The sequence below is a fragment of the Kogia breviceps genome, chromosome 7 (genome assembly GCF_026419965.1).
Source record: "Kogia breviceps isolate mKogBre1 chromosome 7, mKogBre1 haplotype 1, whole genome shotgun sequence".
Lineage (NCBI taxonomy): Eukaryota > Metazoa > Chordata > Mammalia > Artiodactyla > Physeteridae > Kogia > Kogia breviceps.
This window is the reverse complement of record NC_081316.1, coordinates 108,790,767-108,817,947: the sequence shown is the minus strand read 5'-3', so window position 1 is coordinate 108,817,947 and position 27,181 is coordinate 108,790,767. Positions and strand designations below refer to the sequence as shown.

Below are 27,181 nucleotides of genomic sequence, written 5' to 3'. Positions count from 1 at the left end.
CAGGTAACTCTATGCCAATAAAAGGGACAACCTGGAAGAAGTGGACAAATTCTTAGAAAGGTATAACCTTCCAAGACTGAACCAGGAAGAAATAGAAAATATGAAGAGACCAATCACAAGTAATGAAAGTGAAACTGTGATAAAATATCTCCCAACAAACAAAAGCCCAGGACCAGATGGCTTCACAGGCGAGTTCTATCAAACATTTAGAGAAGAGCTAACACCCATCCTTCTCAAACTCTTCCAAATAATTGCAGAGGAAGGAACACTCCCAAACTCGTTCTACGAGGCCACCATCACCCTGGTACCAAAACCAGACAGATAACACACAAAAAAGAAAATTACATAAAAAAGAAAAACTATTATTAGTTTAAAAACCTTACTAAGATTTCTATTGGTAAAATAAAACACTACTATTATCTATTATCATTTATACTAGTAAGATCTTTTCCACCATTTCTCAGTTATCCTTGTGCTTCCAAACTTCAAAGAGGCCAACCAGAGTTCAATTATACAAGTATTGCCTTTTCAATCCTAATATATATATATATATATATATATATGTATATCATTTATGTTCTCTTTTTCACTCCCTCATCCTAAATATGCACATGTATAAACCCAAATATACATATATATATCCCTTAAAACTTACCGTGAGAATTCATATGCCTACAACTAACTCAGAAATGATAAAAAAAAATTACAGTCAAGAATAATCAGTAATTGAGATATAATATAGATGTCAGAAAGCACAATGAAGTCCAAAAACATGGGAGGGAAGACTAGAAGTAGGAGGCCAATACTTCAATGTACTAAAGCAAAGATTATAATATTAACTTGGTAACTTACTGCAGATCGATCCAGGAAGAACTGATGAAACTCAAGGAAGACACGACGAGTCTCCTTGGAATTGGTCTGTTTATACAGGTCTGAATAGAGATAACAGAGCTGTGGTAGAGAAAGAAATGGGGGAGAAGTCATGAAAAATGTAATCTGCTGGATCCTCATTGAGTGGGAATGCCTTGAACAAGTAGGTCACCATAAACAATGTAGTTATTACCATATAACCAAGTCTTATAAAAAATAAATTAGTAACATTTTAATCATCTTTCATATCTAATATGTTTAAAAAACTGAAAGAAGTCCATCCACTCATCTTGCTGAAGTGAAAAGTTTTATGGTATATGAATCAATGTAAGAACTCTGAATTGGTGAAATCATAAAATATATTACCAATGTTGCAGGGTCAAACTGTGAAACTACATGGTGTAAGAATACAGCCAAGTGAGCAGGGCGAGATTTTAGCAGTTCAATGCTCTGGAAACAGCTGCACTGCCCATTGATCTAGAAAAAGAAGTAATTATACATTAATAATGCCAATGTATAAATGCAAAATGTAATGTCAGCTCAATCAAACGTAACTATCCAAATTTCACTTTAACCTACCCTAAAAAAATTCAAGATTAAAAAAAATTTCACTAGAATTTATTAGCAACACAGGCTATGGAATCTCCTCCTCTGAAAATAATCTCTTGGGAATAGGTTGGAGGGAAGACCATCCTGGGAGAATAAAAGTCCAGAAGATGATTATCAAAGAGCTCACATGTCTACAAATCAGCATGCAAAAAAACAGTCTAATAACACTTCTAAAAATGTAATGGAAGGCTTTTTGCCTAATAACAAAATAGCTGTCTTCCTTTCGAGCTAATTGTAGAAATGGTGGTAGAAAAGGGAGCTGTATGATTTTAAATAAGACAACTCCTAGAATACTTGTATATTCCCAAACTACACTGAACACAGAAAACAGCAATAGTTAAACTTAAGGTAACCTAAAATCACATGTTAATCTAAACAAATAATACCAATTCTACACAATCTCTTTCAGAAAATACAGGAGGAGTAACACTTCTCAACTCATTCTAAGAGTTCAGCATTACACAACTATCGAAACCAAAGACATTATAAAAAAACCACAAAACTACAGACTAATATCCTCCATAAACACAGATGCAAAAATCCTCAGCAAAATAAGTTAATTGAATCCAACATTATTATGAAAAGGAAAATACATTATGACTAACTGCAGTTTATCCCAGGAATACAAAGCTGTTTCAAAATGCTAATAATATCAATTAATGTAATTTACCATATTGAGACTAAATTTAAAAAAAACAACATATGATCATCTCATTCATTCAACAAAAGTCAACATCCATTCATGATAAAAACTCCTATCAAACCAGGAATAGAAGGAAACTTTCTCAATAAAAAAAACAGTATCTACAAAAAACTTATAGCTAACATCATACTTAATAATAAACGACTGAATGCTTTCTTCCGAAGATCAGGAATAAGAAAAGGATGTCCTGTCTCACTACACCGATTCAACCTCATACTGGAAATCCTAACTAGTATAATAAAGGTAAGAGCAAGAAATAAAAGATAAACAGATTGGAAACAAGGAAATAAAAATTGTCTCTGTTCGTGGTTGTCTATGTAGAAAATCCTAAAAAGCTACTTTAAAAAGCTCTTAGAAGTAGTGAGTTTACTAACAAGATCATGGGATACAAGGACAAGAATAAAGCCAATCATATTCCTATATACCATCAATAAACAACTGGAATTTGAAATTTAAAAAAAAATTTATAATAGCATGCCCCTCTCCCAAGATGAGATACCTAGGTATAAATAAATGACTTCTTATCAGCTTCAAAAGCAAAGCCATTTCTATTGGTCAAAGCTAAAATAAGCAATAGCCAATTAATTAACTGGCAATTACCCAATTAATCTTAGTTCTAAGATTTCAGCTTCAAATCCTTATAAATATAATTTCAGTCTCCAGAAAGTGTTCAGTTTTGCAAGAAATCAAACATCTCAGAAAATTAATAATTTGTTTTTTAGAACAAAAGTCATCACCTGTTCATGTTCAGTACCAAAGTCATCATCCTCTGCTCCAATAATATGAGGTGCTATACGGGTAGAGGGACTCCCAATAAGTGATTGAGTGTCCTGGTAACATTCAGAGAAAAGGAACAGAAAAATTATCCGGTGGTCAATTTCAGAGACAGGAAAAAGCCAAACCATCAAAAAGACATGGTTCACTAAACTGACTGGATTTCTTTTTATTTATTTTCTTTAGGTACTTTATTTTCAAAGTGGTTCTCAAATTTTCCAGTGTTGATTGTTTCTTGGGGGCGGGGGAGAACATTTCCCCTGGAAATAACAAACACCCTCTGCTTACTACACCCTTGGTTATCTGATTCTAATCCCTCTCTGTATACTTCATTTATTATTTCATACATATCTAGACCTTGTTATAGAAAGAAATAAAGCGGGCTTACATAAATAGTTAACAATTTTAAAAAAGTTAGATTAAAAGTGAATGAAGACAACAGGACAAAGGAAACATGAGAATAGAAATAAGTTTAGCAGAGAGGTTAATACAAAAATTTCTATTAAGGTCATATAATTGAAAGCTGTCACTGAACCTTATTTTTTCATTTTAAGTTCATTTTCATAAGTACATAATGCAGGGTTTTCAATCCTGGTACTGTTGACTCTTTGGGCCAGATAATTCTTTGTTGTGGAGGCTGTCATACGCATTGTAAAATGTGTAGCAGCATCCTTGGCTTCTCCCCACCCACTAGATGCCAGGAGCAGCCTCCCAGTCATGGCAATCAAAAATGTTTCCAGACGTTGCCAAATGTCTCCCAAGGGACAAAATCACTCCTAGTTGAAAACCACTGCCATAATGCAATAAAATGTTCAAGTAATCACACAAACACTGCTATAGAAACAATGACAACGAGACTGTAAAAACAAATTGTAGGGCGGCAGATCTCACTCCCGTGCAATAGCTCATCTATGTGTCAATTCACTTACAAATTTGGATTTCACGTGAAAAAGGTAGTGGTGGAACATTACTGTATAGTGCAAAAAATATGGGATATTTGAATATTACCAACACTGAAATCAGAGACCACACAGTGTTAAGAGAAATAGAAAATTTGGAACAAATATGAAAAAAATGAGTTTGGCTTAAATATGACAGCAGTTGAATGCTGTACGATCTGGATTTGAGCAAAGAGAGTGAGGCTATAGTGATTTGGGAGTTATCTGCACAGTAGTTACAGCTGAAACTATATACATGGACCACAACAAGTTATAAATTAAGTGAATAATACATAGCTGTAGTTTTTCTTCCGTAAGTGTGTTGCAACTCTATGTATTTGCATTTCCTGAACTTGATTCCGCCTTTTTTACTCTTGTTTTTTAAACCACAAGCCTTTAATAATTTTTTTTAAAAATCAGGTGAAACAACAGAAATTTGTTTAGAGTATCAGTGAGACAACTTTTTATTTTGTCTTTGTTTATTTTGATGTGATGCTTCTGATTTTTCAATAGTCCTTATGTTGCTAATAATAGATGAATCACAATATGCTGTTAAATCTTTTACTATAAAACTTTATACAAGTCCTAATTAAAAAATAAACTCAGAATGCTAAAAGTATTCAATTAAGAATATGCAAGATCTAGCAATTCCATTTCTGAGTATATACCCAGAAGAACTAAAAGGAAGAACTTGAACAGATATTTATTTGTACATCCATGTTCAGAGTAACATTATTCCTAACAGCCAAAAGGTGGAAACAACCCAAGTGTTCACTGATGAATGAATGGATAAACACAATGTGGTATATACACAAAATGGATTATTATTCAGCCTTAAAAAGGAAGGAAATTCTGATACATGCTAAATCATTGATGAACACTGAAGACATTATGCTTAGTGAAATAAGCTGGTCACAAAAGGACACATATTGTATGATTCTACTTATATGTGGTTCCTAGTCAAATTCAAAGAGACAGAAAGCAGAATGATGGTTGCCAGGAGCTGAGCGGAGAGGATAATGGGGAATTAGTGTTTAGTGGACTCCAAGTTTCAGTTGGGAAAGATGAAAAAGTTCTAGAGATAGATGTGGTGATGGCTGCACAATGACGTGACGGTAACAATGCCAGTGAACTTAAAAAAGGTCAAAATAGTATATTTTATGATATGTGCACTTTACTATAAAAAAAAATTTAACCACCTAATATTACTAACTATGGAGTAGCTCTCCATTTATCAAATCTTTATTAAGTTCCTTTAATAAGTTTAAGCTTGTGCTCCAAAATATCACACACACACACACACACACACACACACACACACACACACACACAATCAGATATGTCTGTCACTTAAGTATAAGGAAAGCTAAAGAAAACACTATCATTTCATGGAGTTCATACTCACAGTGTCCTGAATTACTTCACTTTTCTCTGGGTTTTCCTCTAGATAAATCCTCTCTTTCAGGCCACTCTTGGGACTCTAATGAGAAAAAAAAAAGACATTCATTTCATTTCGATAGGCTCACCAAAGGAGATAAAGAAAAACTGTGTGAAAGAATAATGTTCTGAATTTCATATTTGTGTTTGAAACTACTGAATATCTTTCATATAATACTTGGCTCTGCTACTTTTTACCTAACTTTGGCAAGTCACTTATTCTCTTAGCTTTTTAGTTTTATGTTGATAAAACAATATAGAATAGTTTTATTTCATCTTTAGGCCTAAGGGTTAATTTCTATCAAATAACTCTAACCAGATATATTATATATCACAAATTCATTATGTCAGGGCTTCCCTGGTGGCACAGTGGTTAAGAATCCGCCTGCCAATGCAGGGGACACAGGTTCGAGTCCTGGTCTGGGAAGATCCCACAGGCCACGGAGCAACTAAGCCCGTGTGCCACAACTAGTGAGCCTGCAAGCCACAACTACTGAAGACCGCATGCCTAGAGCCCGTGCTCTGCAACAAGAGAAGCCACTGAAATGAGAAGCCTGTGCACCACAACGAAGAGGAGCCCACACTTGCCACAACTAGAGAAAACCCGTGTGCAGCAACGAAGACCCAACGTAGCCCCCCCCCACAAAAAAATTATGTCAAAATCAAACTGTATCTTTATCCATTTCCTCTAAACCTCTCTGCCCCAAACTATTCTTTCTAACCAATTTAAAAGCATTTTGGCCTATTTATATGAATGAAAATAAGCTTCTATTTTTCTGTTACTACCTCATGTAAACTGATCTATGGATTTTTATAAACTTTACATGGTATGTTTGGGACGACCTAATGTAAAATACAAACTATATGATACACAGAACTTCAATTTTGGGGGGATGAAGAACACCCCAAGCAATGGGAGCCATTCTGCAGAGCAGCTGAAAATGAGATAAAAGAGATTTTTGTGTGAATGCCTATACGGAAGATACATGCTACCTATACATATGGCTAGATACCACAAGATAGAGAAAACAGTAGTTTCAAATATAAGCCCCACCTGGGAGAAATGGATGACTCTGGGTCAAGAGCTATAAAAGATAAAGCGAGAATAATTTTGTCACACCAAAATGAAAGAAAGCTATGTTACTGCGGAGTCATGTCAAAAGAACATAGAAGACAAATTGAGGGGACTACCACCAGCCCCCAAAAAGGGACTATTTAATAAGTATCAAAAAGAAAAATGACTGCAATGGACTGCAATGCAATAAACAAATATGTTAAAAATCTATAAATTCAAAATATTACACAGGTACACACATGTGGGCACAAATCCCACATTAGTGACCTTTGGAGTATGTTAGGGCATCAACTCTCCTGAAAACACATACATAAAAGAAAATAATCAAATGTTTATATATAAGCTATATTTTAGGGCAACTTAAAACCAGTAAGAGAAAATTCTTCTTTATAAAATAATTCCATCTAATAAATACAGAATGAGTGACAATATTATATTATCATTTTGAAACCTCTAATTAAATAATGGATGCAGGCATCTTGCTATCAATGGCAGGTAAAAACATTAGATAAAAGCTTAATGGAGAAATTTATAACGAAGGAATCGTGCTGACATCATCTGAACACCTTATACAAACTTAACAGTCACAAAAAGACAACCAGACATTCTCCTCCTGATGTGATATAATAAGATATACACAGTACCGCCCTTGAATTGTCCTTGCCAAACAACAACTCTCAAACGTTAATCTGTTCAAGACTCTAGATCTTACTACCAATTTTCAGCAAATATATACTCAAGGAACATGCTAAACAACACCATGAAAATACAATTAGAATGTGGGTTGTTTAACTGGACATGTGACCCAGTTTAACAACAACAACAACAACAACAAAATAGCAAAAAAAAAAAAAAAATAAGAGGAGGGAACTATTATAACTTAAGAGACTTATCAACCAGAGGCTGAAGATGCTGACTGGATCCTGATTCAAATAAACTCACTGAAAAAAAAGATCATTATAAGACTATTGGGGTAATCAAACTGCATATTAAGAAAATATTAACTCAGATCTGATGATGGTATTACGGCTATCATTTCTTTGTCTTCTTTTCTCTTAAAGATGCATATTAATGAAATAATGTCTTAGATTTACTTTAAAATAATCCAGCATTTGGAGGGTGTGAGGAATGAAGGAATATAGACAAAACAAGTTTGAGCACTTGTTGATGACCTGCTGAGACGGATGATTAGGTACACGAGGGGGATCATTATCTTAGTCTATTTTTGAATAGGTTTGAAATTTTTTTTTTTTTTTTTTTTTTTTGCAGTACGCGGGCCTCTCACTGTTGTGGCCTCTCCCGTTGCGGGGCACAGGCTCTGGACGCGCAGGCTCAGCGGCCATGGCTCACGGGCCCAGCCGCTCCGCGGCATGTGGGATCTTCCCGGACCGGGGCACGAACCTGTGTCCCCTGCATCGGCAGGCGGACTCTCAACCACTGCGCCACCAGGGAAGCCCGGTTTGAAATTTTTGAAAATAATTTTTAAAAAGTTAGGTGCAAAATGAAAATCAGAGAGGCAGATGTTCTAAGCTTTAGATGATGATTTGTGATCAGGTTGCTTCTCTTGTGAGAACCAGAAATGTGGGTATTCTTTAAAGCCTTCTCTGAGGATCAAAAGCAGGGAATTTTACAATGATAACCATATCACAAACACCATGAAGAGATTATTTTATAAAAAAGGAGCAGAAAATTGAAAAAAAAAATTAAAAGCATTGATCGGTTCCTACAATCTTAACACAGTACAACTGAAACAAACATGGAAATCCGTAAGCTAAAAGCAGCACATCTCTAGCTTCAAAAAGACACCTGTAGGAATTACACGAGTTTGTTAGGTGTTCAGCAAATATCCTAGTCTGCACCATATCATCTCTCACCTGGATTTCCACAGCATCCACTTATTTGGCCTCAATTTCCTCATCTATAAAATGGTGATATTGCTCCTTTAAGATTACAATGAAAGTTAAAAAGAGTATCTGTAAAGCATTAGGTACAGCCGCTGTCACAAAGTAGGTATCCAATAAATGGTGACAATTGATCAGCCATTTAACACACATTTGTTAAGTTCCTCTTAAGCCAAGCAGTCTTCTTTTCTTGCTGATCTCCCTATCTCTTTACTCCAATTCATTTTCCACACTGACATGTTTCTGACTGTGCCTCTCTTCTGCATGCATGATAAAGCCCAAACACTTTACTCATTCATTCTGTTGTTCAAACACCGATTAAACAACAATCGTGTGTCAAAGAGTCTTAATTCACTGGAATGCCTGTTTCTACACTTGCCAATACACTCTGTATTTCATAAAATTATATTTCTAAGCCACAGATTTTATCATTAACATTTCTCTAAATACAAGATAAAATTCAAAATTTTCATTTGTATCACTTGTTCTGAATTCCTACAATCTGCCAGTCTTTGTAGACATAAAGTCAAATATGATGGGTGCTTGGCTCTCAACAAACTTTCCATCTAATGGTAGAGACAAGCCATGAAAACAGAGAGGAGAACCAGCACTAAATCAAAGAGGAAAAATGTTAAGGATTCCCCAAAGCAGTACTGCTAGAACAAGTTATAACTTGGACTCAAGGCTTTGTTTCTAAGATCAATTCCAGCCATTTCATCTATAATCCTAGTATACCTGTAAAATTTTCACTGCTCTCCCCAAATGTTATGCATTTGCATACCTTGGAGCCTCTGAGTACTGGTATTTTGAAACTAGGTAGAGGCAGATCACTTATTAGCTGGGTAAGTTTGGCAAGTTAGTTCACTCACTTTGGCCTCAGTTATTTCTTTTGTTAAGCTGTGATAACAATACTACTACTTCATAAGGCTGTTCTGAGAATTAACTAAGATAAAAAATGTATAACACATATTAAAGCTTATGGTATATATGCACAATAAATGTAAGCTACTATAATTGTTTTCTTGAGTCAAAATTGAAATCTTATATTAAGACAGCCTATCCAACCATAAGATTCCTATCAACATCTTTCAAAAAATAAAAAAAATCCTCAAATTTTCCTTGCATGAGGAACTGAGTCACTGAGCATTAAGCCTCAAAAGATACCCTAAATGATGGCTTAGACCAGTAGCTTTCATTTTTTTTTTTTAACAACCTCCAATAAGAGAAATTTCACACTGCTAACCAGCATGCGCACACATGCATACACACACACACGGATACATGTGTACATATACACACATATGTGTGTGTGTACAACAAGTCAAAAATAAGTAACACTGGGCTTCCTTGGTGGCGCAGTAGTTGAGAATCCGCCTGCCGATGCAGGAGACACGGGTTCGTGCCCCGGTCCGGGAAGATCCCACATGCCGTGGAGCGGCTGGGCCCGTGAGCCATGGCCGCTGAGCCTGCGTGTCCGGAGCCTGTGCTCCACAATGGAAGAGGCCACAACTGTGAGAGGCCCGTGTACAGAAAAAAAAAAAAAAAAAAAGTAACACTTAGCTCTTCTACATGAAAAGTACTCTTACTTCCTAACCTATTATTTTTTTAAAATGCTGGCCCCAACCCACTAAATTGATTTTAAGACCCACATTGGAAAAAAAAAAAAACTGATTTAGATTACTTTCCTCATCACTTTTAAAGAGGGTGATCTATTTTTAATTCGTTATTCCTATTACTGCACACTACTTACAAAGTATTGCTGAGTAAGTAACACTGAACTTAGCTTTTAAGTATTCATATAACTATGGTGCTACATCATATTCAGCTTAAAATACTTTCTGATCATCTTGTTAACAAAAATCCATGTACATCTGGTAATTTCTGGGTTAATCAAGAAAGCATTACTAAACAGGGGCTATTAACTAAAGTCTATCTAAGAGGACTAAGGCTTTTCCTCTTTGTAATGGCAAAGTGCCCCATGATTCAACACTGAGTCACTCTGACCACAAATGGAATATTAACATGCTCTTAAAGATATCAACAGTTGGCCTTTCGGTTCAGTAAGAAAGCACTGGCATTATTAACTTCTCTACCCACAAACAAGACGCCTGCTGGGAAATTCCATCTCCTCAAAAGAAACATTTGGCAATGGTGTCCAAGGGAAAAAGCGAAGTCTGGAATTAAAAGCTCATACACAACAGTATCCAGAATTTCTGTTCTTCAAATTGCTGTATTAAAGATGGTGGCAATAAAAAGTAAGTAATAAGAAAACACCTGTAGCTCAGAAAACTTACGATCAAATCGAGAAAGAGGCTGTAGAGAAAAATACAAGAAGGTAAAGATGTAGAACACTTACATCTGCACTGTCACTACTGGGCCGAGAAGCATCTCCACTGCCATAGTCAATTCTGCCTAGTCCATCACCAGGATCTGCTTCTATTTCACTGACTGCTAGCCCATCGCCTAATGGCTTGCAGGATGTAACTGTAGCTCCATCCTAAAACAGATCAAGCACACACACACACACACACACACACACACAAACACACACACACACACATTAAAAACAAACAAACAACAAAAAACCCTTTCATTATGGACTGTATAAAGAAACAGAGTTGCACTGCAACCTCAATGGAGACTGTTTAAATTCACCCAGTTTGATGTAATCAAGAATGCTTAAAGCTCTAAAAGTCAAAAGCATAAATGACTACTAATTCTGGGGTTCTCAAATGGCATGACCTTAAAGACAGGGAAGGTGGTATTTCAGTAAAAATAAAATCTCAAACTTCAAATAAAGCAAAAAAATAAAACGGTTTAACTTATATAATTTATATTCCCTGCCCTTTAGTAAAGATTATGACACTATAACTTGTGGTTAACTGCCTTCCAACACTTTAGAATTTTAATAAATTGCCAATTCTGGGACACAATGCTATACCGTATATTATTATAAGCTTTTAAATCAGGAACAACAGTTTTACTATTCAAACAGAGTAAGACTGTTGTCTTTGCTCAGTAATAACCACAACATAAACTGTCGATATTACTGAGGCAGAATACTCAAAACTTCATATAGTTAATGGGACTAAAAGTAACAACAACAAAAATGTGTAATGAAAAGTACACTGAACCAGGAAGTCAGGAGGCCTTACAAATGTGTGACCTTGTTTGAGTCATTTAACCAATTTAGGCCCTAGTTTTCTCAACCATTGCATGATTTTTTTTTAACTTTAAAATGAGATTAGGATAGATGATTTCAAAGAATCCTTTTAGTTCTGTGAACCTACAGACCTAACTCATAAAGAATAACAAATAAGCAGCTTTTACTCATTTTTCCATATCCTCAATCTAAATATTATGGAACTTAAATCTGGTTGATGTATAAATGCTAAGCTATTTTTCTAGTGAGACTACCATCTTCAAAACATATCTATATAGCAAATCTATTGAAATCTATTTTAAAATTAGAATAAAAATAGTTATTAATATGAATGTGCTTTGAATTCATCAGACTGGGTTTAAATACCAGTTCCATCACGTTTGAGCTACATGACCTCAGATAAGTTATTTAATTTCTCTGAGTTTCTCTAAGTGTTTATGTAAAATGGGGGGAAACAACAGTAACATCTCATCTCAAAGGGTGTTGTGCAGATTAAATAAGAAAAATCATACGTCCCTACTTAAAAACATAACTGCTGTTCTGTTTTACAATGGCAGAATAAATCTCAAAAATGTGAATATATGTATCTAAATATATTTTTGTAATTTGTGATATCAAAGCAAAAACACTCAATTCTTTCTAAAATTACTGTGGAACAAAGAAGCATGATATCATAAGCAAGCAAACAATCAGAAGCCCACATTTCTTTTACTTAATCATTATTTCTGTAACATCCAACACAGGACATCCTGTTGGCCTATGCTAGAAAAAATAACTTTTAAAAAAGGCAACTGCAACACTCTGACACATTCCCAGAAGAAAATTCTCCTGCAAAAGGTTGGGTAGCACTTTTAATAGTGATGCTACCTGAGCAGAGCCTGTGGCTTTGGATAACTGCTCTTGCAGTTGAGGAATGTGTTTCTTGGCCTCTTGGATCTCTTTTAGCAATCTTTGGGCAGGTGTTCGGCTGTAATCTTCCTGCAATAACTGAAAAGTTATAAAAATATTTCAAGAATTAATTACTTATGTCAAGAAAATCTTTTAAGTCTATTCTTAATAAAATAGCTGATGGCGTTGATTACAATAGTGCTTAATTATGATTATAATAAATATCAACTCAACTATGCCCACTCACGTTTTTACTGGCCTATAAAACAGCCCCATTTCTAACTTAGTACCTGTAGCCGTTCCTGTTCTTTCTGTAACATTTTTCTCAGAATTTCTACTTTCTGGTTATGAACCACATTGTTTTCCTCCTAGAAAAAGATAAAAAAACAAACAAAAAAACAGGAACCAATACAAGGAAAGTGAAGCTAAGTATCGAAAATGAGTCATACAATGTTACGTCTCAGCTCCAATTTTCAATACCTATCAGGATTTTCTTTATTTCTGGTGGTTATGAAGACAAACTTTTAGACATGACACTTAAAGATAAAAGGTTACAGGGAAATGTCAACTCTTCTTTTTCACTTTTGCTAAACTAGGTTCAAAAAACATTAAATATTGATATTAGTTGAAGAAATGAAGTTGCTTTAAGTGTAAGACTAATATCTTGGGCTTCCCTGGTGGTGCAGTGGTTAAGAATCTGCCTGCCAATGCAGGGGACACGGGTTCGAGCCCTGGTCCACGAAGATCCCATATGCCACGGAGCAACTAAGCCCGTGTGCCACAACTGCTGAGCCTGCGCTATACAGCCCGTGATCCACAACTACTGAGCCTGCATGCTACAACTACTGAAGCCCGCGCGCCTAGAGCCCATGCTCCGCAATGAGAAGCCACCACGATGAGAAGCCTGCACACCGCAACAAAGAGCAGTCCCCACTCACCGCAACTAGAGGAAGCCTAAGCACAGCAACAAAGACCCAATGCAGACAAAAATAAATAAATAATTTTTTTTAAAAAAAGAAAGAAAAAAAGAATAATATCTTACACTTTCCCTCCTTTGGATTTTTACTATCGACCCCCGTGCATGGTTCAAATTCCCAGTATTTCCTACCTGAAGTATTAAGACAGATCCCTAATTCATCTCCTGTCATTTCTCCTTGTTTTACAACCCTATAATATTTTATCAAATAAGTCTTCCTAAAATCCTGTTATAATCACATCACTCTCTTCCTCAAAAAATTTGTAATATATTCTTACTGCCCATTCAGTTACATGTAAATTAGCCTCACAGTTGTGACTTTTCTAAATAAATAGTCTTACTTTTTTCTAGCTCATCTCCTACTTCATAAATCTTTAATGGGCACCAGCCAAACAAGAGTCCTGGCTATTTCCCCAAAATACTTGATGCTTTCTTGGCTCTTTACCTCTGTTAATCCTACTTCCTCTACCTGGGTTGCCTTCTTCCCTACTGCCACCATTAGAATGTTACCTGTTTTTCAAGGCTCAATTCAAATAATAGCTTTCCATAAAGTCGTTCCTTATCACAACTAGATGTGCTTTCTCCCTCCTTTGAAATCTCATAGAACTTAATATTTTCCTTCTCATAATGTCTACAGCTGCCTTTATAGTAAAATTACTTGTATATTCTTGATTCAATCTCAAACAACAAAGGTTTATTAAGTACTTAGTACTATATATACCAAGCAATATTTGAGGCTCTGGGGACACAACAATAAATAAAATAAACAAAAAAACCCTTGTCCTCTTAGAGTATATATTCTAAGATAACATAACAAAGGACCTTGAACATAGGATATCTTAATTACATTTTTGTGGGTGGCACCCTGTTTTGTATATGGTAGGTGTTAAATATTTGTTGAATTAAATCTGCTATCCCAATACCCTGTAATCATTCCAAATTATTAGGTAATTATTTTTATCAGCAAGTTATTTTCTAAAATCTTAAACTTAAATTTGTTTATCAACTCAACACTTTGAAACTCAACATAAAGCAAAGGCATTATTATACAACTGAGCATTTACAAAGACGTCTTCCCACTCTTACCCCCATGAGCACAGGACTAGTAATTCTCTCCATATTCCCAGATGCTCCAGGTGAATGAGGGGATGTCATGATGGGAGACATATGTCCAACGACTGATGGCTCTACTTCAGAATCAGCAAGTGGAAACTGGGGCGACCCAGGTGGGCGTCCCTGAACAGTGAGAGCTACATAGGAACCCGCTTGGGGTGGGCAGATGGAAGAAAGGGGAGGGAAGGGAAAATAACATCGTCAAAAAATTTTTACTACTTAATCTTTGATAGTTCTAAAAGATCCAGTTATATGAGAAAATGTCATCATCTGCTAATCATTTCTCCACAGAAAAAGAATCCTATTTGTCATTTCTCTTTTATGACTCCCCTAAAATTCTAAAAGAACAATGCAATTTTCAGACAGCAAATTACCTACTCATAAGGTCAGATATTACTTAAAAGCAAGTAAGATTTATAACCCCAGTAATTTTTTTTTTAATTTAGAGAAGAATGAGATATTATCAAGTATCTACTAATGGCTATGTTCAATCAATTTCTCAAATGCAAATTTTAAAAATCACCATATTAAGATGATACTAATTAGACAAGGTTTAACTAATTTTCTGTAATAATGCAATTTTAAATTAACTTTAAAAAATGAGTGTGACAAAAATATCCGACAAAAACCAGAAAAAAAAACCCACAACAAATAAGTAGTGAGTTTTAATTTTAAAAATTTGGAGAAGACAAATTCACTAGGCATTTTACTGGGAAACAACTATGGAAAGCAAAATTACCCATAACCAGAAAGACATTCATGAGTTATCTAGAATCAAGAAGAAATAATGCTTTCCAAATAAAAAACTTTTCTAGATAATTGACCTTTAATGACAAAATCTTTTTCTTAGACTTTTCAGTAGAACTTTAAATTGTATTTCATACTTTTTCTCCCAATTTAATCCTCCCATGAAACTCGCTGGTGATTATTTCACAGTGTTTGGGGTTCTAAAAATTTTTTTTATACTTAATGATCACAAATGCTGTGATACTGGGGAGATTTTAAGCACATACACTTTTTAAAGTTTTTCAATCATATTTCTCTCTGTCACAAAGTCATCTAATATATCTCACTGACTTATCCATGTGCTTGGTTCTCATAGCTTCCTCGTTCTTTCCTTCCCTTCTTTAGATGTTTTTAAACTGGTTTGATTTGAAATCACTTTTATTATGTCTAGAATATGCATTGAAGAGTAGGACATGAGGGAGCTCTACTACAAGTATAGCACACAGGGTTTAGGCATTTCAAATTTATATCTGTTTTTGATACTCAGAGTGTTTTATGCTTATTTTAAGTTTTTAGCTAGGCTCTTGTTATTGGATATGTAATCTACTGCTACAGACTTAGGATTTAATTTTTTAAGTAAAATTGATATTGGAACAAGTAAAATATATAACCTAAAAAGCTAAAGAAATAATCTTTTTATACTCTGCAACAGTTAGTTACCAGGAATATATTATCATAAACCATCATATTTATGTAGCACACAAAAATTCATAAATCACAATCTCATTAAATAAGTAATCAAACTTATTCTAGTATGAGGATCTAATTCTGATCATCCCATTGCTTTTTAAAATGTACTAAAGCTAAGAACTAAGATCAAAGTGATCATTTTAGAGCACTGGTACTCTGATGAAAAGATAAAGGAATTCACGGGTTCCTTTATCTAAGCAGTAATAAGGCCAAGAAGGATTTGTTTATTAAGTTTATTCTAAAGATGTCCACTTAATGAAAAGAAGTAATATGAAATTAAAAAGTAGTATTTCTGCTTGGCCATAAACAACTACCTCTTAATTGTAGTCTATTACACTGTGGAATAGTCCGATGCAGAAGACTACAAATTCTTAACCTGGAGATTTCCAACAGAAGACCACTCCCCTGGATTATTTAACCATTTACTTATCTGAGGGAACATGATTATGCTACATGATTTTGAAAGTTCCATTTCAGTTCATCCAGGCCACTATGTCTGATTTCTCAACCTCTTCTCTTTCAGTCAACTCATGCATTTCTTTCAAATATACTTTCATTAGTACCAAGAATAACAAGGACATTATAATCAACCACATAAATGAAGTGGACTAAAGATAGTTATTAGTAAATTAAGAATTTTTACCTCAGACTTTCCTTTAATACAGGGGTCAGTAAACTCCAGCTAAGGGACTAAATTCAACCCACAGATTGTTTTGGCAAATATTTAGTTTTACTGAAGCACAGCCATACCCATTCATTTATGCATCGTCTATGGCTGCTTTCACATTACAATGAGAGTCGAGTAGTAGGTTATCTGACCCACAAAGCCTAAAAAATTTACTATCTGGGCTACTGCAGAAAATGTTCGCTTATCTTTGCTATAAGGGTTTCAGAAAACAAAACTGAGGATAACATTCACCTACATCTGATTAGCTTCACCACTTCCAAATGGTTTGAATGAGTCACCAGAGTTCCATTCACCTGTAAGAAAATGAAAATAGTGTCTGTCAGATAATTCTAGTTGAGACAATGGATAAACTGTCTTCAGGAATTATCATATGTAATACAAGCAATTATAACATAGTAAACAGGACTATATTAAAATGCATATATATTTGGTTCAATAGTCACTTTTACCACTATTCTATAAGGTATACTCAACAACAAAATGAACTTGAGCACAAAAAAAGGCCTTGATTTAAAGAGATGCAAAGCCGGGGGGGGTGGGGGGGTGGATATGGGTATATATGTACACATATAGCTGATTCACTTCGCTATACAGCAGAAACTAACACACCATTGTAAAGCAATTATACTCCAATAAAGATGTTTAAAAAAATAAAAAGGATAGTATAACCATTAAAACTTATTCACCATGAAAAATGACGAAACATACTATGCAATAGATTTGCAAATCCTTCACAGTGAAGAAACCTTGCAAATTAAAAACTCCCTTTGCTTTTAATTACAAATTCACTGATTTTCCAAAGGCATAATAAATTTTTTAAAAGATGAATAAGCAATATTTCTACAATAATATTCAATTTACTATTAGTTTTCCAATCATCACCTAACCTTTACAAAGAAAATTAATTTTCAGACAGGCTAAATGTAGGAAGTGTTATCCAAAGTTTCCACTAAACCAAACAAATTAAGGTAAAAATATCAAACATGAATCTAACATTATTTTTTCTCTGATGCAAGTAACACTAATTTTTACAAGTTCAAATATATCAGGGTATAAAATGGAAGTAAAAGTACACTTGTCATGCCCGCCAGAGATGACCACTGTTAAGCATGATGTTTAATCTTTGAGACATATTCTAGCATACACACACCAGATACACAGACACACATACATATACTTTGTAACTGCCTTTTTCTGCAAATAAAAAAAAGCACTGTTTTATTATATTATGGATTTCTTTCAATATAGGTACAAATAGACCTAATCTATTCTTTTTAAAAGCTGGAGGTGAAATGCAATTTATTTCTTTAGTCCTCAGTGTATGCATATTTAGACTGTTTACAAGTTTTCGATACAATAAAGCTTAAATGAATTTTCCTGTACACATATCACTTCACATTTAAACACCTATTACCTTAGATAAGCTCCTAAAAGCAAAACTGTGGTCAAAGGTTATATACTTTTTAAAAATATGTAACTTTTGATACATATTCACAAATTTCCATCCAAACAGATTTTACCTAATTTATATTCACAAGTTTATGAGAGTAGCCATTTTACCATACCCAAACTATGACAAATGTGTATTATTAATCTTTAAAATTTCTGACAACCAAATATATTTTCACCTATCATTTAATTTCTACTTCTTTCTTATCAGTGAGGTTGGACATATCCTCATCGATATATTATTTCAATTACTTTGGAGAACTGCCTGATAGAATTCTTTGTCCTTTTTTCTGTCAGACTATTTATTCTTTTGTTAGTAATTTGAAAGTGCTCTTTACAATTAAGGATATCATATTCTGTAATATATTTCAAATATTTATTTTCAGATAGTTCTTTGTAAATATGTTCATGGTGTCTTTTCCTGTATAGTAAAATTTGATTTTAAGTAATCACATTAGTCAGTTGTCTTAAGAGTAATTAGTGACTAATCTATTTTTTCCCTACTGATCAGAACTTAAGGGCTGTTTCTGGACTCTATTGTGTTCCACAGATAGGTCCACAGGTATACTAGAGTCACTTGCTTCAAATTCATCTGCACCATCTCACCTCACACTTACCCATACACATAATACCACTGCAAAGTTCACTTAGAACAAATAATCATTTGGAAGCTTGATAAGGAATGGCACACCTCCCCAAATTTATTAATATATTTTGAAGAGAATTTCTTGCTAAGAGATTACGTTGGAGAAATATGATCTTTACAACAGTGAGTTATGACTCCATTTATTCAAGCCTTTTATTATGCTTTTCAGTAAAGGGTAATGTTAATTTTAAAATGAATGAAATAAGTTTTTATAGTCAATAAATCCATCATATATAATCTGCAGCTTTTAATAAAATTCCAAGTTAAAAAATCAAAATATGGCTAATATATGCTGTTTTTTAATTCTATCATAAATTCCATAATAGTCTTTTCCTTACCTTGATGATTCGATCACCTGTCTGTACGCCAGCCCGCATGGCTGCTCCATCTGTAAGAGAAATTAATTCTTAAAATGTAATTCATTTACCTTCACTGATAATCTTCTTGAAAGAGAGGCAGTGTAACAAAATGGTTAAAAACATGGATTGTAAAGTCAGACAGACTTAGGTCCAAATCCTGCCTCTGCCACTCACTAGCTGGATGACCATGGACAGATTCTGTTATTTTTTACTCTAAGCCTCAACATCACCTGTAATATGGAGACAAAAAATACCTACCTCAAATTACAGCAACCAAGATAAAGGAAGTATTCCATATACGGTAATAGTAGTTCAAGATATTATTGTCATTTGGGAGAAAAGGATGGGTATTTTTGAGTCTACAACCACTTCTTTAATCTGTCTCTACCCAAATATCCCTGGTGCCATTAAGAAATAAAATTCCACAAACTTCTCTAAGTGGTGATGAGTAAAGTATCATGACTAAGGAGTCATATGTTCTAAAACAATGTAAGAACTGTTTTCTTTCCATAAAGTACAAAAGAAAATCAACTGGGGTAAATTCATGCCTATAACCGTAACACTAGAGACAATTCTAGCACAATAATGTCGTATGACCAGTAATGTATGTGATTATTTTATTCTAAGCAATAGACATTTTTAAACTATTCTATTCTTACTCTGTTTGCTCCCAAGTGACAAAACTGTTTTTAAAAATGCCTTGCCTTCTTTGACAGACTGTACAAACACTGGATTGTCTCCACTGACCGTCAGCCCAAATCCATTGTCATCCTTCTGGATGATCACACAACGGTGAACAAGACCTGCACAAGAACCAAAGGGTAAAGAGAGAAGGAAAGAGAAAACAGAGAAAAAGACAATAATTACATATTAGTAATGAACTGTAGTCTATCTGGAGAAACACAAGGTAGCACATGAAACCCATATAAAAAATAAGAGCACTAACCCCATAAGCAAAACAAATACAAGAATATCACAAAGAATCATATATACTGGTTTCTCACAGGGGAGGTACAGCAGAATTGCTCCAAGATTAAAAACAGCTAAGGCAAACTGGAAAATATGAAGTATTAGAGAGGAGACAGACAGAACGCCTATTCACATCTATGCAATTTATTTGTAATATAAAATCCTCTGCCACCTCCCTATGTTTTTGGTGCTCTAACTGGTGTTTAAACCCAAGATAATCAAATATTTGGGGACATTAGGCTAGAAGACTCCCATGGTAAACTCTAGAGAAGTCCAATCTTACTCTCAATAAAATAAACTCAAAAAAACCAGACTATAAAAAAGAAGGAAGTGCTTACAGAGCACCTGCAGCTCTTCTCCTGAAAGGGAGAAAGAAAAGAAAAAGTCCAAAGGAAAGAAAAGGAAAAGTCCAAGGGAAGAAAGACTTTGGCTTGTAGAAAAAATAAAAAGAAAAGAGAAAAAAAGTAGGAAAGATAAAGAAAAAAACCTGTGAGTTCAACCAACTCTTTGATTTCTTTCATATACTTACCTGATTCCTACAGAGAATTTGTTTTCCTTCTAGTTAAATAGCAAACAAAAATTGTCAAGGCAAGGTGAGAAAAAGAAGACCACAACCAAAGGAATAGGGATGTCCCAAAACAGAACCCTGATTAGTGCCCAGGGCTGTTTTATTGTAGATCAAGATCAGAAGATCCTGAACTCTTTGTTAGCCAAAGATTTAATATATACTTCCAGCTTTTCAGAATCTAAGTGTTTTACCAAAAATCAGTATGTAAAACATGTAAACTAACACAAGTATAATGATGATTAGAAAATAAAAAACTACTTCAAAATTAAGATTTTTATACAAAGAGCCATGATCTTTTAAATAAGTCTGATGTACAAAACAAAGGAAATGCTAAAGATTGCACGTTAATGAATATATATGCATATTTCTTGCTGTTAATGAAATGACACAAGTATGAGCCTACTACAGATGAAAAACTAGAATAACTGGATCCCAGAAGAGAAAACACGAACTTGAACCTTAATTTATAACCCTACACAAAAATTAACTTACAGCAAATTATGGACCTGAACATAAAAGCCAGAACTTTTCATAAGAAAACATAGGAGAAAAGCTTCAAGACTTTAGGATAGGCAGAGATCTTTTAGGATGCAAAATGCATCCATAAAAGAAAAAACTGGCAAATGGGACTCAAAATTTTAAATAGCTGCTTTCCTAAAGACACTGATAAGAAAATGAAAAGGCAAGCACAGACTGGGAGAAAATATTCACATTACAAATTATCTGACAAAGCACTTGTATCCAGACATATATTTTAAAAAACAACTCTACAATCCAATAATGGAAGACACATTTTAAAGGGACAAAAGATTTGAACAGACAAAGAAAGATACACCAATGGCCAATAAGCACATGCAAAGGTGCTCAACATCTGCAGTCTTCAGGAAAATGCAAATTAAAACCATAATGAGATACCACTATACACTAACTGGAATGGCTAAAAATTGAAAGACTGATAATACCAAGTGTTAACAAGGATGTGGAACAACTAGAACTCTCATACATTGCTGGTGGGAATGTAAAATGGTGGAAATTTCTTATAAAGGCAAGCATATATTTACATATGACCCAGCAACTTCACTCCTAAGATAAATGAAAACTGATGTCCACATAAAGACTGGTAAACAAATGTTCACAGCAGTTTTGCTCATAAGAGACAAAAACTAGAAACAACTCAATTGTCCATCAACAGACAAATGGATAAACAAACTGTGGTATAGCCATTACAATAAAATACTACTTAGCAAGAAAAAAAGGGAACTACTCACACAGGCAACAAACATGGATGAATCACAAAAACATCATGTTAAGCAAAACAAGGCAGATACAAAAGAGAGTACATACCACATGATTCCAATGTAGAACAGGCAAAAAGTAAACTAGTAAGAAAAAGCAGATTAGTGGTCGCCTAGGGGCAGGCTGGGGTGGAGAGGTAAGAATGACTGTGAAGAGACATGAAGGAACTTTTTGGGTTGATGGAAATGTTCTATACATTAATTAAGGTAATGGTTACATGAGTATTCATTTGTCAAGACTTAGTGAACTGTACACTTAAAATGAGTGCATCTTATTTTATGTAAATTAGATCTCAAAAAAGTTAATTTTCAACATTTAAAAAATGAGTGAGACCTCAATTCTAGAGAATACTAAATACTAAACAGTATTTGAATTCACAGTGTCACCACTCCTACAAAATAGGAAACTGCAATGGGGTCAGAAGAAAGATAACCCATCAGAATTTAACCATTTTTCTTTTGTTTAATGTTGTTTCCTTCAACTAATTAGGAAAAACTCTAAATAGAATGGGTATAAATACATAAAATCAAGGAAAAAGCCATTCTTTATAAATTTCTAGTACATAATACAATAAATATAAGTATCAGAGAATAATGTTTTACAGGAATCCTTTAAAATGCACACCCACTTTTGGAAGCATAAACATCTGATGACCTTCTTTACAGTCATTTGAAATTTCAAAATAAATTACATACTTTGAATCTTTAAAAGTCAAGACAACTGCAGCACTGAATATATTCTTTTTTCATGCTATAATCATCCCTCCCAGTTATCTCATCTCACTTCCAAAGGGCTGAAAATGAGTGAATTGAAAGATTCTAATATTGATGTTTCCTGTGCTAAGCCACTGGACTTCTTAAGCAGACTTTCTTCCAGGTCCCTGTAGAGAATCGGGTACTTGTGCACAATGACGGAGAGGAGTAGTGGGGGTTAAGAGTTTGCTATCTTTATGTATTTCACTTGAATATAATGTACCTAAAGTATTTAGCTTAATGCCTGACAAATACTAAGGGCTCATAAATGTTAGGTATTATTTTATTATGACTAGGGGTGGGTTGCGCTTGGATTTTCCTGCTCAGAAATATACTACTCATTTACCCATGCCATCAATTAAAAATACATTTCTGTTAACGAACTCCTATCATTAATGTAAATGCTCCTTAGAAGGATCAGTTCTCATTTATGATGTCTTTGTGTGAATTTTGTTTTGGTTTAATAGACCAGCAAATTACTTTGAGATGGGGAAGGAAGTAAGGAAATTTTACAGAGCTTCTTGTGATAGGTAACTTTAGAAGATGAGAGACAGCATGATGCCCTCAAGAAACAAATCATCGTCTCTTATAAAACTTTCCCTAAATATCAAGACTGGGTTAGGTGCCCCCTTCTAGACTCCCACTGCACTCTCTATTTACTCTCAGAGTATCTTATCACTCACAACTGACTTGAATTTGTTTTTATCCTCTCATTAGATTAAATACTCCCATGAAAGAGTTCAGGGGCTCTATCTTGTTTACAAACTTATCTCAGGACCTGGCATATGTTCTGGCATAAAATGAAATTTTTAAAAATTGCTAATTAATTAACGAAAATCACAAAAGTATAGGAGTCTAGAGATGAATGGAAGCTCAGAAAGGGAGGTGATGAGAGAGAAAAAAAAATCACTACACACAGTTAACTTTAGCAAATATGCTTAGGGTCCTAACAGACTGCTAAGTACTGAAAAAATTTATTAGGGTTGCCTCAGAATACTGAAAACCTGTATCCTCCAATTCAAAACTGTTCAGCATGATAACTTTCCCCTTTACTTCTACATTCAAAGGAGAAGATGAGGAACAAAGAAGAAAGAGGAAAAAGGGAAAGAGCTATGTGAGCATCATATTCATCTTTTTCCTCTCCTCAACCCCACTATACTGTCCATTTATCAATATTATTATTCTAAGTCCATCTACTAATCTGAGACTCTGATATACTTGAATATCTAAGAATTACGAGACTACCAATACAAAAAGAAAACATACATACATAGCCAATTCAGAATCTGTAGAATTCAAATTACTGAAATGTTCTACTTATTGTAGACCAGAAGCTATTTTAACCCACCACACAGGATAAACTCCACCCTTAACACTGACATCATCATTACTGATTATCATATTTTTGAAATGTCCTTTTTGACAACAAAAAAATCCACTTTGTTTTAGCAAATTTGTATTGAGCATCTGTCTGCTAGTTATTTAACACTGTAACCTGTAGGTGTCATGAGGAATATAAAACAACTAGGAGTCTTTGCTCTCAAAGAACTTAAAATCTTGAAAGGGAAGGATAATAGAGAAACAAATAGGGAAACAATGGCAACATCTAACTAAAATGTTATAACAGGCCCTATATATTATTAAAGAAGGGAGAGAGAAAAGGTGGACTCCTAATTCCAAAATAACCATTTTTGAATTTCACTCATTAAAAAAAAAAAACTTTCCATCATTTTAACTTTTTCTGGTTCTTACAAACACATATAGCCCATGGTTTGTTTGTTGTTTGTTGGCTTATTTTGCTAATTCCCTTATTCTCTGGTATAAAGAGTATTAATTATAATGACCATACAAGTGTGTTTATCTCTGAATATAAGTTTTTATAAGGTCACAAAATCACTTTAATATGAACTGTTTAATATGAGCTGTGGGCTTCCCTGGTGGCGCAGTGGTTGAGAGCCCCCCTGCCGAAGCAGGGGATATGGGTTCATGCCCCGGTCCGGGAAGATCCCACATGCCATGGAGCCACTGGGCCCGTGAGCCATGGCCGCTGAGCCTGCGCGTCCGGAGCCTGTGCTCCGCAACGGGAGAGGCCACAGCAGTGAGAGGCCTGCGTACCGCAAAAAAAAAAAAAAAAAGAGCTGTAACTAAGCACTTTGTATGAAGGCAGGCAGAGAGAGTGTTCAACAAGTAAGGTAACGATAAAGCCCAAATTTGAAATGTTGTCACAGGAATATTTCTTCACTCTCATTGTTCTTAGAGCCATATGAACATTTTTTTCCACAACTATCCAGTTGTTTTTTTTTTTTTTTTTTTTAATTAATTTATTTATTTTTGGCTGCATTGGGTCTTCATTGCTGCACGTGGGCTTTCTCTAGTTGCGGCGAGCGGGGGCTACTCTTCGTTACGGTGCACAAGCTTCTCATTGCGATGGCTTCCCTTGCTGTGAAGCATGGGCTCTAGGCACCTGGGCTTCAGTAGTTGTGGCACGCGGGCTTCAGTAGTTGGGGCTTGTGGGCTCTACAGCGCAGGCTCAGCAGTTGTGGTGCATGGGCGCAGCTGTTCCACAGCATGTGGGATCTTCCCGGCCCAGGGCTTGAACCCGTGTCCCCTGAATTGGCAGGCGGATTCTTAACCACTGCGCCACCAGGGAAGCCCCACAACTATTTAGGTTTAAAGTGAAGATGGAATATTGGTAATCAAGTGCATAGCTCTATTATCATACTTACAAAAAAGCAGGTACAGTCTCCTATTATCTTGATATCTATTCCTTAACATAGTACCTGGCATATAATAGGTGCTCAATGAATATTTACTAAGTAAATCTGAACTTATTTTATAAATAAATCATACTCAGTCAGTTTTCAAGAAAAAGTAAAATCATATCCATGAAAACTATGCCAAGTAGAGAAATACCTCTACACAGACACTAACCTTCTGCCCTGGCTAAATTCTAACCAAAGTAATTTGATACTCCATCTACCCTAAAATAACTCCTCTACTTCTTTACTTCCTGTCTTTTAAGGAATATGATATTTCACCTGGAAGCTGATAATAAATGACATGCTTCATATTATCAGTGAAGTAAAGACGGATGGTCTATCAAATTTATGTAAATATTATCCTTTCCTTTTTATTTCTCTTTAGAAACAAAGGACGTTTTCCTGTTATAATAATGTGGCTTTTGTTCTTTTTAAATGCTTTTTTACTGAAGTACCATTAATTTATAATATCCTGTTAGTTTCAGGTATACAGCATGGTGATTCAGTGTTTTTGTTATAATCCATTATATTACAAGATACTGGATATAGTTCCCTGTGCTATACAGTATATCCTTGTTGCTTATCTATTTTATATATAGTAGTTTGTATCTATCTATTAATTCCATACCTCAAATTTGTCCCTCCTCCCTTCCCTCTTTCCTTTGGTAACCGAAAGTTTGTTTTCTATATCTGTGAGTCTGTTTCTGTTTTGCATATATTGATATATTCATTTGTATTATTTTTTAGATTCCACATATAAGTGATATCATATAGTATTTGTCTAAACATAATGCTCTCTAGGCCCATCCACATTGCTGCAAATGGCATTATTTCTTTTTCTTTTATGGCTGAGTAATATTCCTTGGTGTATGTGTCTCTATGTGTGTGTATGTGTCTCTATGTGTGTGTATACACAAGACATCCTTTTTTACACTTAACTATAGTTGACTTACAATATTGTGCTAACTTCAGGTGTACAGCTAAGCAATTTAGTTATATACATACCGATTTTTTCAGATTTTCCATTATAGGTTATTACAAGATATTGAGTGTAGTTCCTGTGCTACACATCTTCTTAATTCAATAATCTGCTGACAAGCACTTGAGTTGCTTCCAAATCTTGGCTATTGTAAATAGTGTTGCTATGAACATTGTGGTGTGCATGTCTTTTCAAATTAGTGTTTTCGTTCTTCCAGATATATAACCAGGAGTGGAACTGCTGACTCATATGGCAGTTCTATTTTTAGTTTTTTAAGGAACCTCCAAACTGTTTTCCACAGTGGCTGCACCAATTTACACTCCCTCCAATGGTGTACAAGGGTTCCCTGTGCTCCGCATCCTCTCTAACATTTGTTATTTGTAGACTTTTTAATGGTAGCCATTCTGACAGGTGTGAGGTGATACCTCACACGTCTATTTTAAAAGCGGTGAGAGTGAGCATCCTTGCCTTGTTTCTGAATTCAGCAGGAAGGCTTTCAGCTTTTCACTGTTGAGTATTACGTTGGCTGTGTGTTTGTTTTATCTTTACTGTGTTGAGATATGTTCCCTCTATACCCACTCTGATGGGAGTTTTCATCATGAATCGATGCTGAATTTTGTCAAGTGCTTCTTCTGCATCTGTTGAGATGATCATGTGATTTTTGTCTTTCCTTTTGTTAATGTGGTGTATCACATTGTTTTGTGTATGTTGAACTATCCTTGTGACCCTGGAATAAATCCAACTTGATCATGGTACATGATACTTCTTATGTATTGTAGGATTTCGTTTGCTT

General features: G+C 34.7%; 1 protein-coding gene across 6 annotated transcripts in view; it reads right to left on the bottom strand.

Moving 5' to 3' along the window:
• The window catches only part of ARHGEF12 (Rho guanine nucleotide exchange factor 12), a 139,905-nt gene that overhangs the window by 36,491 nt on the left and 76,233 nt on the right, over positions 1 to 27,181 (bottom strand). For 4 of the 6 annotated variants that reach the window (XM_059067872.2, XM_059067871.2, XM_067039147.1 and 1 more), the window contains 11 exons: positions 19,770 to 19,868; positions 19,045 to 19,094; positions 16,847 to 16,904; positions 14,421 to 14,599; positions 12,649 to 12,726; positions 12,338 to 12,457; positions 10,664 to 10,804; positions 5,300 to 5,374; positions 2,920 to 3,012; positions 1,237 to 1,347; positions 853 to 951 (listed from right to left, as the gene is read on the bottom strand). In XM_059067872.2, the coding sequence (XP_058923855.1) occupies positions 853 to 951; positions 1,237 to 1,347; positions 2,920 to 3,012; positions 5,300 to 5,374; positions 10,664 to 10,804; positions 12,338 to 12,457; positions 12,649 to 12,726; positions 14,421 to 14,599; positions 16,847 to 16,904; positions 19,045 to 19,094; positions 19,770 to 19,868 (1,103 nt within the window). The remainder of the gene's footprint in view (positions 1 to 852; positions 952 to 1,236; positions 1,348 to 2,919; positions 3,013 to 5,299; positions 5,375 to 10,663; positions 10,805 to 12,337; positions 12,458 to 12,648; positions 12,727 to 14,420; positions 14,600 to 16,846; positions 16,905 to 19,044; positions 19,095 to 19,769; positions 19,869 to 27,181) is intronic. The other 2 variants (XM_067039149.1, XM_067039150.1) reach the window with 1 other exon arrangement.